The sequence below is a fragment of the Carex rostrata genome, chromosome 10, assembly GCF_964058835.1.
Source record: "Carex rostrata chromosome 10, lpCarRost1.2, whole genome shotgun sequence".
NCBI classification, from domain to species: Eukaryota; Viridiplantae; Streptophyta; class Magnoliopsida; order Poales; family Cyperaceae; genus Carex; species Carex rostrata.
In genome coordinates this window covers 10,177,001-10,196,727 of record NC_135927.1, presented here as the reverse complement: position 1 = coordinate 10,196,727, position 19,727 = coordinate 10,177,001, and the positions used below count along the sequence as shown (strand labels likewise).

General features: G+C 32.4%; 2 protein-coding genes across 2 annotated transcripts; one reads left to right on the top strand and one right to left on the bottom strand.

Moving 5' to 3' along the window:
* Positions 1-607: 607 nt before the first annotated feature.
* Positions 608-3,303, top strand: LOC144560405 (beta-glucuronosyltransferase GlcAT14A-like). Its single transcript, XM_078309598.1, has 4 exons — positions 608-1,636; positions 2,087-2,162; positions 2,262-2,377; positions 2,540-3,303. Exons 1-4 carry the CDS (start codon positions 1,120-1,122, stop codon positions 3,001-3,003), a joined length of 1,173 nt encoding a protein of 390 aa, XP_078165724.1. The 5' UTR covers positions 608-1,119; the 3' UTR covers positions 3,004-3,303.
* A 499-nt stretch (positions 3,304-3,802) lies between these two features.
* Positions 3,803-8,599, bottom strand: LOC144560404 (putative membrane protein At1g16860). The gene is made up of 5 exons (XM_078309596.1): positions 8,399-8,599; positions 6,387-7,284; positions 5,531-5,656; positions 4,278-4,492; positions 3,803-4,200 (listed from the first exon to the last, which is right to left on the bottom strand). The coding sequence occupies exons 2-5, from the start codon at positions 7,212-7,214 to the stop codon at positions 4,008-4,010; spliced, it is 1,362 nt and encodes a 453-aa protein (XP_078165722.1). The 5' UTR covers positions 7,215-7,284; positions 8,399-8,599; the 3' UTR covers positions 3,803-4,007.
* Positions 8,600-19,727: the final 11,128 nt, after the last annotated feature.

The window sequence follows — 19,727 nt, the reverse complement described above, 5'->3', positions numbered from 1 at the left end:
GCTCCGATACTTGCGCAGAATGGTTTATCCTATGAATCAATATCTTAGTTTATAAAGTTCAAATAATTAACCTGAACCGTTAACATAATTTTCATATACAAATATACTTAGATATCAAGTTTTACATTCTTTTAGAATATTTTTACAATTTTATTGATAGGTAGAAATTCATCATATCTCAAGATTTTGAGTCATTCAAAAGTACTGCTTTTCTACTTATTTATAAAAAATCTAAAAATTTAGTTTTCAAGTATTTTTTTTTATGTAGATAATATATTGAATAGTTCAGATTAATTATTTAGACTTTAAAAACATAAATATAAATCTAAAACACAAACCTATCAACGTTTTGCAAGATACTGTAGCCTCACTTATGTTCAATAACATATCTATAAATTGATCTTCTCGTTTTTAGTTCTATTTGTATTTTAAAATATTAATAATACTGTTAAAATAAGGATTGCCAATTTGCCATGGAGCCTTCTGCCTTCTTCTCTTTCTAACATTCATTTGTACGGACTAATGCTCCAGGTCCAAACAACATCCTCTCTTGTTCTCTCTAATCCCGAAGTTGCATAAATTTACACTCAACCAAACACTCCAAAACTAGATTATTTTTTTTCCAAGGGAATTTCGCTTCCATATGCTTCTAGAAACTGTTACTGTTATACTGTATATCAAGAAAAACTCGTTTTTTTGTACTTCTACAACAACCTCAAATCCCGTTCAAAGTTAGATCTTTCTCAACTTAAACAATTTGATTGCCTCATTCGGTGGGAACCACCTTCCGTATCAAATTGAATCTCTTATTAAATCTTAATTTGTGCCTTCGTGGCAGGAATTAGACCTGACTGGTTTTGATTTTGGATTTTTCCTATAAAATATTGCGATATTTTAGGCGCAAAACCACCTCACCGTTCGGAGATTTTCGGTTCTTTCCCATCTCTTGGGCAGTTATTTCTCCAATTTCAATCCAATTGGTATTCAAATTGGATTCTATATTCTATAATTCAAGTTTGAGTTGTTTCCAGTTCTGAATAAAGCTCTTTCCTTTCTCTTTCTTTTTTGCCAATTCGAATTGTATTTTGCTGGAGCCAATTGCCACCAAAGATTGAGACTATGTTGCAGTTGTTAAGAAAGAATTCACCAATTCTTACAATCATAGTAATAATCTCGGGTGCTGTATTCTTCTCTTATTCTTTGATGAGTTCATACATAACCATTTGGCCCCAAATTTACAGTGTCAGAACTAATAAAAACATCTCTACTTTGAAAGTGGGGCCTGAATATCCCCCGTCTTTTGCATATATAATCTCGGGCACTGGAGGAGAGAATAAAAGGATAATTCGGTTACTTCAATCGGTTTACCACCCGAGAAATTACTACCTTTTGCAATTGGATTCTGGTTCGACAGAGGAAGAGAGAATTGAATTGGGAAAGTATGTAAAAAATGAGCAAATTTTCAGAACTTATGGGAATGTTTTTGTTTTGGGAAAGGCAAATGCGGTTGAATGGTCGGGATCTTCTATGGTTGCCACCACGCTTCATGGTGCAGCTGTTTTGTTGAAGCTTTGTAAGAATTGGGATTGGTTTATCAATTTGAGCTCTTTGGATTATCCTCTGGTGACCCAAGATGGTATGGATTATAGTAATCAATTGAATTGTTTATTTTTAGTTATGAGTGTTCTTCTTAGAATGGTATAGATTGTCCTCTGGTAACCCAAAATTATATGGATTATTGTTAGTTTAATTTTATTATTTTTCTGGTAGTTAGGTTCTTAGATTCTCAGAAGGACACAATCTATCTACAACTGGTACCAATACTTGTGTTTTTTTTTTTCAGATTTTATTACTTGATCTGTACCATGCCAGATACACTACTGATAATTGTAGCATCTACCAGAATATACTGGCTTTGAGTTTATTATACCAAGCTACCAACTTAAACATGTTACGGCCTTAATTTCTTTCATTTTGGACTTTGTTTAGATAAATTTCTTTCGAATTAAGGAGGCGAATACATAATTTGAGCTGCTCAAAGGATTAATAACTGATCATAAGTTTCTATTCTATATTGGTTACGCAGATTTGCTGGATGCATTTATGTCAGTACCTCGAGATTTGAACTTCATTGATCATACAAGCCAGCTTGATTGGAAAGAGTAAGTGGGCCCCACCTCTTAGAAACTATATTGATCTTTTCAAAGCAATGTTGGTCTAATTTTATTTTAAATCTAAAATCTTTTCTTTTTTACTGTCAGGGATGCAAGGTTCAATAAAATTTTAGTAGACCCAAGCATATATTCAAGGAAAAGTACAAAATATTTCATATCCACTGCAACTCGAAAGACCCCAAATGCTTTCAAGTTATTCACAGGTATAACTTTTTGTATCTCTCAAACTTAATTGAGCTTATGTTATACATTCTTTGTTTGTATTGATGAAAATCCTAAAAGTATACATTAAAAAAAAAAAAAGTTTAGTACAACCGCACAAACTCTGTACCATTTAGAAAAAAGCTTTATATGGTACATTCCAGGGTCTCCGTGGGTGATCCTTAGCAGATCCTTTGTGGAAGATTGCATTCTTGGCACCGACAACCTCCCCAGAAGGCTCTTGATGTACTTCACAAATGTAGTGTACTCCATGGAAGCCTACTTCCAAACCGTTTCATGCAATTTACCAGATTTCATGAACAAAACAATAAATGCCGACTTGCGGTTTTTCTTATGGGGCAACCCACCGGGTTTAGACCCGTTATTTCTCAAAGGATCAAATTTTGACAAGATGATATCAAGTGGGGCTGCCTTTGCCAGGCGATTTGTAGAAAACGAACCGGTGCTAGATCGGTTGGATAAGGAGATATTGAGGAGAAGTTCTGGTAACTTTACTTACGGGAAGTGGCTTGAACACGGGGATATAAACAATGTAGCAAGTGGGTCCATGGGTCTGAAGCTGAGGCAGTTAATTTTAGGGGTTATACGGCGAAGAAGTTGCATATAAATAAACAGTTTTTCTTCAACATATACCTCATATAAGGTCTAGGACGAATTGAACATGTATTTGCTGACATCGCGGCTTGATTTTGGCGGGAAGTTATTTTCGTTTTTATACATTTACAGATAAGGATTTCATTGAGTATAGGAGATCTCATACATGTAGATATGTCATAAATTTAGTGATACAAATATGCAACTTCTTGTTGTATGTTGTACAAACTAGAAAGACCACTTATTCCTCCTCAATTTTTGAATATAGAGAACTAGTTTGTTGTCTTACAATAAGACAACCCTGAAAAATACATTTTTTCAGCGCCTGGTACAAAAAATAAATTGTCCACTCAGTTTTCAATTTTTTTTACAAACTTGTAATATAGAGAATGAATTTTCCTTTTATACAAAACCAGGAATTCATATGTAATTCTCTTTGTAATATTGCCTAGGTTCAATTACTGAACATCTCCAGTGGCTTTGAAAACGGAGGTAAATGTTATTCGGTTTTGAAGTGGGCAACCGTTATGTATTAAATGGCGGCAATGCATTCAATGTCAAATTAATTGATATGAGCAATTGCATTGTTTTTTTCTTTTCTTTTTTTTGTTGTTGGTTGAAAAGATAAGAATCTGGATTCTATGTAGCAATTGGCAATGATTTGCAACATGTCACTACAGTATGGCCCCACATTAAATGGACCCTGGCACATGTAATCTCTTATAATGTTCAGTTTCCACATGGCATATCAGATTATGAATTTTTACCATATATGGGTAAAAGCTTAATAAAATTAATTCCTCAAGAATAAATTTATGAAAAAATAAATAAACTATACAATAACTTGTTCATTTATAATTCTGACATATGAAAATGTACAAACATTACCCAAATTTCTCACATTTTACAACTTAATATTGCTAACTAGGTCCTAAGCTGCAAAACCAAGAAAATCAAGGGTAACATCAGTACATCAACACCCTGATTCTCCGAGCTTGATTTCATTGGGTCAATACCCTATACTGGTATGACATCCACCTCTGAGATCTCCTCGCATTTGACCACGATCCCATCCAGTGTTGTGGGGAGGAGGCACCGGGCCCACTGGCAGCCAGTCGATATCGGCTCTGACGGTGGTACAATCATCAACACGCTGTCGTGTCGTTTTACCACCCCCATCACACTTACAGTACTCCCCTCTTTTATAAACCTTGAAAAAACAAAGATAAATTTACTAATGGCAAACTTTTGGTACAGTACCAGCAAGATACCAGAAATATCACTTACCCTTCTCTGATGCGCATGCTATGCTCGTCAGAGGAGAGGTTGCGCTGAGAGAGCCACTGTATTAGCTCAGGAGGCAGATTCTTATTTTTTGGGGCATTCGTGTTAGAAACGGTGCACTCATCCACAAAAGGGATTACTTTTGCACCATTTCCAGCTTTGATTAGAGCTCTCAGTCCTGACTGGAAATCTGACACATAGAAATCCACCACGTGCCTCTGCCACAGACAAATATAATGTATTCAAAATTGTTAATAAACTATTATACGCTTGAAAAATGAGAAATTTCCTATTATAAACAATCTCACATGGTGACATATGTATTGTACCCCTTCAGCATTAAACTGTAGAAGACACTGTAGATATCTATTTCATTTATACCCTTTAGCCATCACATGCTTTTGCCCCAAGTGATCAATAGAGGTTGTCAAATTTAAGGCTTATAATTTTCCATCCATGCCAATAGCTAATAAAAATTTGAAAAATTTCCTTAAAATTATACAAAATTCCTTCCTTGATGAGTTCGGAACTATTTTGTCTTCAATCTATAAAAGAATTGTAAAATATCTATTACACTCCTATGCATTGAAATCTTAAAAAAATAAATAAATAAAAAGCTTGCATCACCAATTCAAGAACCAAGGCAGGTTGAGTGCCTCGGTAGCTGTTTTTTATCCCCTCTTTTTTCCCCTTTGTGGGGTGTGTGGGTGGGTGGGTGGGTGGGGGGGGGGGGGGGGGGGGGGGGGGGTATTGGGGGGTTGGATAGGTTTGGTAGTTTGTATGTTTCAGTAAAATAACTAGATTAATTAGAAATTTCCATATATACTCCCTGAAGAAAAATATTAAAAGATCGGAACTATTTTGTCTTCTATAGAGGTTGTAATATTAGAGGCTCATAATTTTCCATCCAAGCCAATAGCTACTAAAATTTCCTTAAAATTATACAAAAATTCCTTGATGAGATCAGAACTATGTTGTCTTCAATCTATGAAAGAATTGTATATTATCTATTACACCCTCCTATTCATTGAAATCCTTTCTCAGAAAAAAATAATTTGCATCACCAATTCAAGAACCAAGGCAGGTTGAGTGCCTGGGTATCTGTTTAGTTTGAACGTTATCAGTAGAATAACTAGATTATTTCAAAATTTTATATAATCCCTGAAGGAAAATATTAAAAGATCCCACTTTCAAGTTCATGTGCATAAATGCTCAAAGAAAAAGGAAAAAAAAAATCACTAGTGTCTAAAAAGTACCTCGACAAAGCGACTCTCCCAGGAGAAGACTTGCCAACTCTTGGAGCAGCAGTCTGTGGAGGTGTAGACACAACGAGGCACCTTCTGAAAGGACGTCTCCAGTGGCACGTTGCCACATGTGACGATCTGCATCAGGGAGTCTCAGATTTCAGTACAGTACCAGTAAATACTTGACCGCATTACTAGGAAGGTTGTTTGCGGAGAAATATATAAAAATGGAGCGGATTCTTTCTGAGAGGGATGCGTCTTTAGCAATAGCACTAACCCCTCTTATATAGGCTGAGACAGGAGAGAAGCCACCTTGGTCATTTAATGCGCACGCCGGGCTCACATTAAACTCAATCAAAATTCTAACTTTTGGTTTCTTAATTTTAAATTTATATGGTTCAGAATTCCAATGGTCAGAAATAATTACTATTGTAAATACTTTTTGGGTAATGATTTTTGTTGTTAAAGTAAAAATTGGCAGATGCACCTAGGTTAGCCTTTTTGTTATTTTCCATACCATATATAGATTAGTCTTTTATATTACAATTATTTGCTTTTCTGATGCAGTGGTATGTCCCTTTTAATATAGTGTACGTTTTCTCATGTACAGTTTTGGTCACTGTCATGGTTTTGTTTCGCAGTCGTTTTCAGACATAACAAAAAATGAAACAAATCTATCCATGCCATGCATAGTATAGAGGATCCAATTATAAAAGGTAGTGAACAACACAAGACGGAAATAACTGGCTTATCAGAAGCAACTTATCTAAATTTGGCAATTTAGTGAGAATGTAAACATATAACTTAAATGGAAAAAAAAAGTTTGCCAAAAAGTTATAACATGAAAGAAAAAGTCATGCATACATACCCCGGTAACCTTCACAAGCTGTCCATCTTTGGCTGACCTCAGTTCGGCATCAGCATACCTTTTCATAAACCCTAGCACTGTCCGTGGGCCCCGCCACCAGTTCCAACCCCACAAGCTCAGAACCACCACGAAAACAACCCCCACAACTGCCAAAAGCACCACATTCCTCACTGCATAAAATATAAACGCCCCGGCACCAAACCCCACAAGAAACAACACCACCATTAGACCCACCAGCACCTTAGGTAGGCCCTGCTTCACCCTCCCATTATTAGATTTCCTGCTGAATTTGGTCACAGCTGGGTTATTTATAACAGAACTACTCTGCCGGGTGAGGTTAGAACTAGAACCTGGCACAACTGACTCAACCAATGGGCCGGATGATTTCAGTGGGCCCGAGGTAATCAATCCAGTAGCCGGGAGGAGAGGTGCGGTCATTGGTGTGGACCCACCAGACAGAGGCCCAGAACGCTTGACTGGATCTCCGTGCTTGTTTATCGGGCCTGAGGAAGATTTTTGTTTAGCCAGGCCAGTACCAGTACCGGACTGGGGACCACTAACAGGACCTGACTTCTGCCTGGGCCCTGACATGGGACCAGATTTCTGTCTGGTACCGGAACCATAAATAGGGCCCGATTTTTTGGGCCTGGCTGGGTCTGCTGGTGGGATGTCAAACATTTTCCCGAGCTCTTGAGAGTTTTTCACGTCACCTCCAGTGTAAGGAGCAGCAATTGAAGATGTAACGGCATTTTTCTCTTTGGGTATGTCGGGGCGGCCTGAGACATAGAGACCGCTGCTTAAGTAGTAACCCGGTTCCCTTTTGCTCATTGTGGGTCCCGCACTTCGTTTAAACTGTTTTTGGATTTGATACGAGGAAGAGATAAGATGGCAATTCAACCTGATATCAATAAAAAAATCAAAGTAATTGCTACTGTTTAAGACCAAAATTTGCATGATGGTTATGCCAAGCATTGTTCTGGTATCTGGTACCACTGGTATTTTAACAGGTGCATATAATCGAGCATGCATTCATGACAGCTCCATTTGTACTTGGTTTGATGCCGGTGCACAGAACTGACAAATTCAGAGTTGTTGAAATTTATACAGCTAAGGAGTTTCATTCATTCATAAATTAATTTATAGTAAGAAAAAAGCGCGGGTCGGACAACTAGGTCGTAACGGCTACTCATAATTCAAATTAATAAATGCCATATTCACGCACCGGCATTGGATAAGCCCAAAAGCATATGTATATTCAAATTCATTGAATTTGAGTTACGAGTTTCCAAAATTTCATATCTTTTTCTATGGAAATTGTATTTGTACAAATAACTTGGCTTACCAAGATAAAATTTTGTAAAATTATATATATTCAGAAGAAAGCAAATGTGTCATTTATACAATACAAAATGATTTTAAATTAACTTGAATAGCTTACTAACACAACAGGATAAATCTCCTCAAACACTTCAAACTTAAAATAAGAGGGTACAGATTCCTTAATTTTTTTTTTTTTTTTTTTTGTTGGGATAAAAGATTCCCCAAGTTTTGTAATAATGTCACTTGGACCCCAGTCAGAATTTCAAGAGAAAAAGATCCCAATTTTTTAACGCAATCTACAATTTGGAAGACCCAACATTCACATTTTGCAAAAGAAATAAAATAATAATAAAACTACAAATCCAAATTCCAACTAAACCCACATCTCAGTGATAATGTTTGACTTACAGCTATCGAGACAACCCAAAGAGAAGTTGTAAAATTTAAGTTACAGCAAAATAAACAAACGTTTGTTTCCTTGATTACTTATATCTCAAAATCTATAGAGACCAATTTTATTTGAGTAAAAAAAAAAATTATTTGAGTAAAACAAAAAAAAGATAAGAAATTGACACAGTAACTAATATATATCACCACCATGACCTATGAAATATTTTAAACAAAAGAAAAGAAAAAATGGGGAAAAAAATCAACAAACAGGAATTAAGGCTTTCAAGTCACGGGATCCATACCTTTGGAGAATGCTAAAGCGAAGAGATGAAGAACAAATGTCGGTTCTTTGTCAAAGAATTCGACCTTTAAAAAGAGAAACAACGTTGTCAGAACTCGAAAGAAACCTCGTCTCTTTCTCTCTCTCTCAGTTTAATCGCACAGCAAGCACTTCACCAAGAGGCGGAGATGAGAATGGAAAGAGAAGTGTAAGAATTTATTTATTTATTTTTTATGTAGTTATATAATAGAAAACGAGATAGGCTCAGTGTATCTGAATATTTTGCAATGACCATGTTGCCCCTCTGTGACTTTTGGGTGCCGCTTAATTCTGTTTTGGATCCTCTCCAATCCGGGAGAAGAGGGTTCGACGGACATCAGATCTAAATCGTTCGATTTGTATCGATATTTTTAATAACGGTTTACATTCATTGGACAGTTGAGATTAATACAGCCTTAATTGTACATCAGAAGTATTTCGAATTGACCCCTCCAATTGTACTAAATTGAATCGATGATTCTATCAATATCTTTGTCAGAAGTATTTGGCTCTATTCACTGTTATTGGTATTTAATTTAAAATATGGACTCAGATGAAATATGAACTACTTCTATGGAACCGAAATATTTATAAATACTCAAAAAAAAATATATAAATAAAATTACGGAATCTACCCACTATTTGAATGAAATTCGAAAAATACCCAATCCGGTTATCCAATAACCGGATTTGTGACAAATTTCGGGTTAATGGATTCCCGGACTCAAAACAATATATCCGGTTAACCATTCACCGGAAAGTTGTATTTTTTTTTTTTTTTAAAACAACATATCCGGTTGGAAAGTTGTATTTTTTTTTTAAAAACAGAATTTTTATTTTTTTTATTTTTTGTATTGAAATATTAGAAATGTTGAATATATTTTTTTAAAAATAGATTAAATACAATATAATTTGATTTATTAGAAAGACTGCAACAAATAACTCGGATCAATATTTTTCAGGCCGGATTTTTCGCGGCTGTAAGAAAAATTAATATATTTCTTTATGTGTTATTGGAACAAAATAAAAATGTTTAGATTCTGAGTTATTGATCCCGGTTCAAAAGTCACTTCTATGTAATTTATAAAATATTGTGATCCTTCTAGGACATTTAATTTATAAAAAGTTGTATCTATTTTGAGAATTCTTTTCGAATAACAATTATTAAATAACTTAAAGTATTTGTCTCTATGCACTGTTATTGGTATTTAATTTAAAATATGGACTCAGATGAAATATGAACTACTTCTATGGAATGTACAGCACAGATCTGTTTGAAAATATCCAACAAAATCTATGCATATGGAAAGGAGCGCATCCTGTAGGAATAGTTTATTTTATCATTGATCAATTTAATAAATTGAATTTACGTTTTAGTAAATGTACATTATGAAATATGTTATCAATTTGAAAATATTTTCATATCAGGCAAAACGAAAAATGTGAATTTGTTGAGCTGTTTTGTTGAATCTTTTGAGCTATATATGCGTTAGTTTAGAAAATGGAACTCGTGTCAGATTTCGCTCAGGTCAATGTTTTTTATAATGAAGTTTGAGTGAGTCTATGGTAATATGCATATCACGATTTGGCACCGTGCTACGGCTCTATATTTGAGTTTTCAAATCCTAACGGTCGATCCGAACCGTTCATCTTGTTCTCCATATTAATATGTGTTTGGAGACCAAATTTTATATTTTTTGAAATGTTTTTACTATTTTTTTAGATTTATTGAAAATCACTGTTTTTGGATGGTCCAGAATTTTCAGATCAAGTGATTTTCTAAATATCTAAAAAAAATAGTAAAAAAATTTCAAAAAATATAAAATTTGGTCTCCAAACACATATTAATATGGAGAATAAGATGAACGGTTCGGATCGACCGTTAGGATTTAAAAACTTGAATTTAGAGCCGTAGCACGGTAACAACCCGTGATATGCATATTACCATAGACTCACTCATGAAGTTTTGTGCATAGAAGAATGTAATGTTTAAGTATAATCTGTCCAACTTTGTTCAACTAGATAAGATCCCATCTACTAGGTTTTTAATAATTTGAACTATTGTGGTCCTTGATCTCTTTTTTAATAATAAAATAGTTCTCGTACTTTTAAAATGAAGTTGGTACTTAAACTTTTAAAAGGGGTATGAATAATGTTTTTAATTTGGAAGTGAATACGGAATTCAGATGCGGCTAATTATCTGAATCCAATTTTTGTCCTTCTGAAAATTGAATATTCGTTTCAGAGGTCTATATATCATTTTGATTAGAATTTTGAAGTATAAATTAGTATTCTAAATAACTAGTTATAGCTTTTTTAACCATAAAAGTTAAATTATGAGATAAAAGTGTGCTAATTCAGTTACGACCGCTGTAGTTGTAATAGCTAACTACTATAAATGTTACGAGATGCATGCTATTGATGTCGCTATGCTATATGGGTTTTTCTTTCTTCTTTTTTTGCGATTTACATGGACTTTTGTGTTTTTGTTTCTATTTCTAATGTTGCACGATCTGCTATGATAAGTATGCTAAACCGAACTATATAGTTTTGTTCCTATTTGTGATTGGTTTCTCATTCTATATTGAAAAACATTCAAATATTAATTTTTCTTTTTGTTTGCTCTTCATCTAGTATTCACTTGTAAAATTATCGCCGTTTGTTTCATTAAAAACTAATTTTGATTATTATAATATATAAAATTATAAAATAGGTATACTGAATTCATTTCATTTGTAAAATTAATTGGTCTTCATCTATTATAACCTGCAATACTATGAACTATTAAATAATGTTACTTTGTAAATCCTTTTTTTTTCTTCTTCTTATTTGCATGATTGAAAAAACTATAAATTTAGATTAGTTGTCATTTAATTGTTACTCTAATTCTTCAATATTGATCATGTTGATATTAGTAGAATATAGAATATAAATTTTGAAAAGAGAAAAAATGCTATGTACAATAGCTTCCGCTATAACTACGATATTCTCAATAGTTTTTTTTTTATTATTTCACCGCTATGCCGCTATAATCGTTATTTAGAATTTGAGTATAATATAAAATCTTATCACAAATCCAATTAATTTGAGATCTCTAATTACTCGACTATATATACTCATGTTTAATTTTTTTTATTAGGATTTATAATTTTCAATCTGTATCCGTATTCAAGACCATGTATCTATATCTATATTAAAAAATTAAGATATAGTTTAGCTATTATTCATGGATATCTAGCCAGTTTCAGGAAACAACTTAATTTTTTTAATAACGTTCAAGGATAAATTTATTTTCTTGGAAAAGTTAATAGACCCAAATTTGAATTTTCCTTACCATTTTTGTGTTCCACGGGTAGAGGGCAATATAACTATATAAGTATAATATATTTTTGTTAATAATATTTTCGTTGAAAAAAGTGGGTAATTTCCATGGACCTGTCACCTGTGTGTTCCACAAGCATGTTAAAGTAGATAACTTATTATTTGAAAATTTCGAAATTGCATTTGTTTTTATGCCTGCATGATCAATTTTTATTTTATGTATATCTGAAACGCAAGTTTAGCGTAGTGCATGGTGCGAACTCCTCCTCTCACAATTTCAATTCTCGAAAAATAATATATAAAAAATGTTGGATATATTGAAACTCTTTAATTAAAAAATTCTATTGGTGACTAGGGAGCCCTAAATAATTATAAGAACCCCTCTTAAAAATATTGTCCATAACCAAAACTTTCTTTAATAAAGTATTTCATTAGATAATAGCTAATATAATTTCTCTTTAGAAGTGTCTCATATCATTTGTGTTTGGTATTTAATCTGTGAATTTTAAGTAATCATATATGAATATGTTTGGGATTTAATTGTGCACGAATCTTGATACAATCCTACGACTCAAAATGTACCTAAAGGGATATCACTTTTCAGTTTTTTCCGGTCCTTCCACCAGCCTTTTAAAGAATACAGATTTTCTTTGTTAATTATGCTATGTTTTAGGGGCGGATCTACTGTAGCACAGGGGGGCAACCCCTCCTCCCCCTTCCCCCAGATTTTAAGTTTTAGTGGTGATCTTTTGGGACCAATCGATTTTGCCTCTCTCTGGAAATTTTTTTGCCCCCCTCTGGATATTTAATTTGTAAATCGGGTTAAATTTAGTGTTAAAATCAAAATAAATTTCTTTAATTATGATTGGTAATATTAATTTTAAGTTATAGGATAAAAAATTATAAGTCAGGGTATTAGAAAATATAAGTCAAAACATTGTTTTTTTTATCGAGTACCCAATTAGTTAATGAGTTTAAATTCGATAAACTATTTACACCCGATTCGATATTTTTTTTGTCCCCCTCCCCCCGACGAAAATCCCGGGTCCACCCCTGACTATGTTGGCAAGGACAATTAATCATTTAATAATTTTAGATAATGAAAATTAATGGCAAAACCTACTTATGAGACAAATGATGGTTTGTTTATTGCATTTATTGGTGATAAGGATATATATCTTAATATGTGTATATCCTATCTCTATAATTGATTTTGTACCAATTGAAAATAATTATGTTTCTATTAATTTAATTACACATTTTAATTATAATATACTCTTTCTTATAGTTTGGAAAAGCCTTCTGAGTTTTCTATAAGATGTTTGAGCTATTTGTTTATTTATTTTTTATATTTTATCCACATTGTTCTTATAATTTAGAAAAAATGAAATCCGTTTTTATTTTGCACGGTTTCCCAGGTTTATCTGAAATTTTATTAATTATGTTCATTTCATCCTATTACAATATCAATCTAGTAAATCTCCTATAAAACAAATATGTGTATTTATAAAGATTTTGTGTTAAAAATATTGCCAAACTAATAAATTACATCCATATGCGGAAAATCCGGTGTTTAAAATAATTTGTTATTCTTATTTATAATTTTCTTAAGTTTCCGTGCTATCAAGTTGACATATATTCTTAAATTAAAAACAAATTGCTTATGTTCAACGGAGGATCGTTCAATTAAAAACAAATTGATTACTGACCCAATTTTCTAGTCAATTAATTGTTACTATGTCCAAAAAAGTGCCCTTTATACTTGAGTTCGGATCATCTGCATTATTTCACTGTTTCAGTTTAAATCCGGACCGTTCAATTAAAATCAGAGTCAATTCGATTCAAACTTGTAATGCATGGGACTTCTTTAAAATTTGTACTAATATAAAACAAACAGACCGGATTCAAACTTAAAAGTTAAAAGTAAAAGGCTGAAAATTTTGCTTCTGTTTTGTTCTTAATTTAGTAGTATTAGAATTTAGAAAGTAAAGATACATTATTAGTTTGACTTGAAATTTTAATTTTCAAAATTTGAATGGTACATTCAAACTGCTCATTACGATATACATATCAAAATTTCTTTGGAAACCAAATTTGTTAGTTGATATTTTTTTACTATTTATTAATTGAAAAAAGAGTCCATTGATTAAAAGATTCTAGACCGCTAAGTAATAATATTTTTCTCTCTAAACTATAGTAATAATACTTAATTGAGCAATATTAATCTCGGGTGTTTCCACTATCAAGTGATATACTTCATAATTTTGATACATGGCATCTTAATTTGCCAAACTTTGTGCGTCCATTTTCTATGTGAAAATTAATCACTTATCTACAAGGGGCATCTAAATTTTTATATAGGAATAGTACTCTGAAACTATTCTATTTTGTCATATTCAAATCATGAGATGTCAGTTATTATATTAATTTAAATCAACATCTTTCAGTTGACTCAGTGGAATCCAAATCATTCAACATTTAATGCAGACACATACTAAAATATTATAAAATTATCTGCTGGTGAAGAGGGGTTCAATAATATTAATACTACATAACTCCAGGGGCGTTTTCGGTAAATTTTAAGGCATTCTCTCCAAAATTTCAATTTTTAGAAATATATTATATATCTTGTCAAAAGATGATTTTTTTTCTTAAAATGCACTTGAAGAAACCCAATCAATAATTCAGTTCATTTAGACATTTTCTAAATAATCAAATTATTGATTTGATTCCTCAGAGTATGTACACATATTTTAATTCTTAACCACTGAAAATGTCGTATATGTACTAACTCTAAAAAACTTAATTAGTAATTTGATTCTTTAAAAAAAATATCCGAAGGAACCGAATCAATGTTTCGATTTTTCCATGGTGTAAAAAAAAAAATCATCTTCATAGTTCTTTGCCAAAATAAAAAAAAATCCAGGGATTCAATAATAATAGTACATAACTCCAGGGGTATTTCGGTAAATTTATGGAGATATCTCATCTCTGCCGACAATAATTTGGAGAGGAATAGAACATAGTAACATACTGTTTCGTGTCTCATTTTTGTCTTTTGTACCATACGGTGAGGGACATCATACCAAATCGGTACAAATTTATGTGCGCTTGGTTCATTCTGTACAAAAATATACTTCACAAGTTTACATTTTACAGGATTAATATTACTGAGAGTAAATTACACACGTGCCCTCGAGGGGATTAAAAATTAAAATTAATACAGTGTAATTTTATTCAACAAAAGAGATTGACAAATATTTATGCATACAAAATTATAAACTTTATTTTGTATGCATACAAAATTGTATTTTGGTACCTATTTTTTCAACAGTTTTATTTCGCATCACATATCTACAAATTAGATGAAAATTTAATTAAGCACCATGTAATGACAATGTCCGTGATGAAAAAAAATACACATAAATATTATAACATTTTATTCAGCCTATCAGACATTGGTGACATTTTTTTTTTTGATTGAAAACCCGTAGGCGGTATTTCTATTAATCAGGCCAAACCAATTACATAGTTTTGTATCAATACATGTAACATTTGTACCAGTACATAAAATATTACAATTGAACCCCTTTACAAAAATAGACAAGAAAAATCAGAAAATAAAAGCAGAATTTGGAGTTTCTACGCTCAGATCAATAGGTATATATTGAGCCTTCAGGATTTCTGTGTTTGTACTCAGATTGGTAGATTGTGAGCCTGCATACTTTCTTGTCGTTGGCACAAATTAGTGCTTGATCAAAGCAAGGTAGGGGTATTCAGAAGAGCCTTTGTGCTCAGATAAGGTTTGTACCTGAATTATTAAAAGAAAAACACCGAAAAAGGAGATAGGAAGGAAGAAGAAACAAAAAGGGAGGAGGAAAGGGGTCAACACATCATCATTAACCCTAAAACATACCTTATTTATACATAGATATAGTAGATATTGCGGTAGAAGTGGAGTGAATTTATAGCCCATCCGAATTCGGAGTCGAGACGTAGCGAAGGGCGGTTTGACGGAGCGACGAGCAGTGACTAGATCTATTAGACGGAAGCATCTGCTTAGTAAGAGTGCAACGAGGTGAACCGGACAGCGGAGGAGGGCAGGGCGGAGGAGCCGAGAGGGACGATCGACACTCAAACCCTCGGGTCGCGATTTGAGGTCGAGTGGCGGGAGCAGCGAAGACAGAGAAGAGAATGAGTAAGAGAGGCAGCAGAGGAGAGGAGGGGCAGTGGGGCGGAGGCGGGGTGAGGAGCGGCGAGGCGGAGGTGGAGGGTGGCACCACCGACTCTCAAAACGGTAGAAATCCTAATCCTAGCTTTTTCTTTTCTGTGCGGAGCTCCCTAGGGAGAGCAGGATATGACATTGGTAACATTAATGTTAACATTTATTAAGTCAGTGCTTGATGTTGTAGATAATGAGCTTAGTATTTATGTCATCTGATTTACTTGCACTTGTAATATTTGTAATATCGAAATTACATTGAGTTGGCACTGATAAGATATTAAACTCATTTTGAGTGAGTCTATGGTACTATGCATATTACGGATTGGTCCGTAATACGGCTCAATATTCAACTTTTCAAAATTCTAACGGTTGATCCGAACCGTTCATCTTGTTCTCCATATTAATATGTGTTTGGAGACCAAATTTTACATTTTTTGAAATTTCTTTACTATTTTTTTAGATATTTAGAAAATTACTTGATCTGAAAATTCTGGACCATCCAAAAACAGTGATTTTCAATAAATCGAAAAAAATAGTAAAAAAATTTCAAAAAACGTAAAATTTGGTCTCCAAACACATATTAATATGGAGAACAAAATGAATGGTTCGGATCGACCGTTAGAATTTTGAAAAGTTGAATATTGAGCCGTATTACAGGCCAAATCGTAATATGCATAGTACCATATACTCACTCTTAAATTTTTTAGATGTAAATTTAGTCTACATCCTCAATAAAGAAAAATCTGTTCTAACACAACCCCACCATCCTTATTGGATTTTTAGGGGAAAGTATGAATTTCGATAAATTGTATCAATGTTCACTAGAAAAATTCCAGCACTAGAGAGGATACGAATTTCGAATATTAGTAGTAGGATCAATTTAATACAAACAGGCGCAGAACCAAAAAATTGAGATGAGAGGGGGGACTTAATAAATAAGTGTTTTGTACTTTTTATTTTATGAGAAGACTAATAGTACTTGAATAAAAATTAAAAATAAAAACTAAAATAATACTTACAAAGGGATGACAAATGCTTTTAGTTTAATTAAAGACCATTCTGTATAATTCAATCGATCTAAGAACAAATAAGATGAGAAATGCTTGTATTCTAGGTATTTGACCAACAAAATTACGAATAAAAAAAAAAGAAAAAGAAAAATGTTTTTACTGCAATTTATATCATTTGATTAAGAGGGTGATATAACAAATTTTGAAATAACTTCTCTTGATGCTTACATCCACTTGTTTAGTGTTGGAATTCGTATAATTGAACGCGCATGCATTTATTGTGACAAAATAATATATTGGCTGTTACCTCCAAAAATATAGTATTTACCAATATTAATTTACCGTTGAAAAGGTTATTGTCAAACATGATGGCTAATGTTATACACATTGTTATTATAAAAAATAGTCATAAACCAAAGAAAAATGACATCAAAGTAATTTCTAATTTGTCACATAGGTGAAGATTAAATTTCTAATTAGATCTTGACTTCCATATTTGTTTGTTTGTTACCTACGCTTATAAGTGTATATATATATGACATAAATTATAAAATCATATTATAAGGTACAGAGACATAATGAACAGTTCAGATCCTCTGCAATATCTCACCGCGTATGATGAGCTCCAACCGAACCAGGTTAAAAAAAAATGGTTTATTTAGATGCATGGAAGTGCTTTAAGATTCATGCAAAAACATAATTAATGAACAGTTCGGATTTAACCTGACATGATTAGCCAAGGCAATTAATTCGAGTGATAACAAGATGAGAGAGGGGTGTAATAAAGAGAACAAGAGGTTATATCTCATAAAATAATATTCAAATATTTATCATATGAAGAATCAACATTTAATCTAGTGATAAAAAAACATCATATCTTTCGTATAAGACGCTATGTCTTCAAAATATAAATAGAGATTCTTTATAAACATTAAATAAAAGTTGAAAAAGCTAAATCTCTATTTTTCTATCTTAAAAGCAAATACATTTACCACCAATTCACCATCCTTCCAAAAAAGCTATTAATTTTATTTTAATCATTCTCTTTGAATTTTGTCTTAAATCCATTGTTCAATTGATGTGATATCTTACACTATTTGGTATATAAAATGTTTGAGACAAGTTTTCCGTCGATTGTACATGATATATTTTATTTTTATCAATTCAATAACCGGTACCAACTCATTTTACATGTAATTTTTGTTTTGTTCTGTTCATTTAGTTTTATTTTGTTTTTGTTTTCTTCTATCATGAACTCATTTTACATGTAAGTTTTATTTTGTTTTTGTTCTTGTCACATAAATGAAACTTGGATGCATTGCATGACCTCAAAATTTTCCTAGAAAAAAGAGAAAATTAACCGGTACCAACTAAAGTAAATGAAAGGGAAATTTCTGAACAATTTGATAGTACTGAAATAAAATGGTTTCCGAACAGTTTGATACTACTGGAATAAAATAGTTTTCTCTACCAAAAGAGACATGTCATAAATTATACAAAACAATTTTGGATATTATTTTATGTCACAAGCACAAAAAGGCTGATTTGGAGAAAGCCGTTTGTTTATTTGCACTCATTAATTTTGACGAAGTCAAAATGAGGAATTAGGGAGAAGACAAAGGAGTGTTTGGTGTGATGGGTAGATCCAGAGAATGAGTGACGCTGACATGTGGGGGCCACAATGTCAATATAATGAACTAACGAGAGGCATTGTAAACGTAGTTACTAATTCCTGCCTCCAGGCCTGCTTCCATTATAAACGTTACTAGCACGTTGCTGAAGTCAAGTTTCTAACTAAATATGACATAATCGCTATTTCTTATCTTATTTTACATTCTTTATTATTACTATTATTAGGAGATGAGCTACGCTACTCCATGGAGTAAAACGCGTTTGTACTCCACGCTGTATTTTCATTTTAAAAGTTCAAACGACCAATTCGAACCGTTAGATGTGGTCTTCATATTGAAATGTGCTTGGAGACCAAATTATATATTTTTTGGAATTTTTTTACTATTTATTAAACAATTTTGAAAATTGCTGTTTTGCTGTAAATAGTAAAAACAGTAAAAAATTATGGACCATCGGATTAGCGATTTTTAAAATTGCTTAATAAATAGTAAAAAAATTCCAAAAAATGTAAAAATTGGTCTCCAAGCACATTTCAATATGGAGATCATGTTCAGCGGTTCAGATCGGTCATTTGAATTTTCAAAATAAAAATATAGTGTCATGGAGCACCAACGCATTTTACTCCATGGAGTAGCGTAGCTCATCTCTATTATTAGTATTATATTATCATTCTTATCATTAACTAAGCAAGTGTTCATTCTGAGCAAGGATCAAACTTTTTTTTAATAAAAAAATAAGCAAATATTCACTAATTATCATTATTTTATTAATCATATTGTATCAAGAAATAATATATTTAAGTGATTATTTTTTTTGCAGTTAGATCTAAAATTAATTGGATTTGTAACAAAACTTTGCATCATCTTCAAATCAAATGAAGTGATATAATCTGAAACATATATTCATATTATCCAAATCAGATAATTATTTGTATCTGTAATCGTTCGCTTTGAATTAAAAATCACATATGTTAGAAAAATATCTGTATTTGTAATTTTATATGTTAAATATCTAATTCATAATCGCATTCAACAAATAGCTGAATACGGATTTGAATATGAACGGATAAAGTATGGGCTCAATTAAATCCAATTAACCCATGAACCTAAAATAGAGAAACAGAA

Coding starts and splice junctions, on each gene's coding strand:
- LOC144560405 (XM_078309598.1), top strand. CDS start 1,120: ATGTTGCAGTTGTTAAGAAAGAATTCACCAATTCTTACAATCATAGTA. Junction 2,163..2,261: donor AGCCAGCTTGATTGGAAAGA/GTAAGTGGGCCC, acceptor TTTTACTGTCAG/GGATGCAAGGTTCAATAAAA. Junction 2,378..2,539: donor TGCTTTCAAGTTATTCACAG/GTATAACTTTTT, acceptor GGTACATTCCAG/GGTCTCCGTGGGTGATCCTT.
- LOC144560404 (XM_078309596.1), bottom strand. CDS start 7,214: ATGAGCAAAAGGGAACCGGGTTACTACTTAAGCAGCGGTCTCTATGTC. Junction 5,657..6,386: donor AGCTTGTGAAGGTTACCGGG/GTATGTATGCAT, acceptor TCCCTGATGCAG/ATCGTCACATGTGGCAACGT. Junction 4,201..4,277: donor AGCATGCGCATCAGAGAAGG/GTAAGTGATATT, acceptor TGTTTTTTCAAG/GTTTATAAAAGAGGGGAGTA.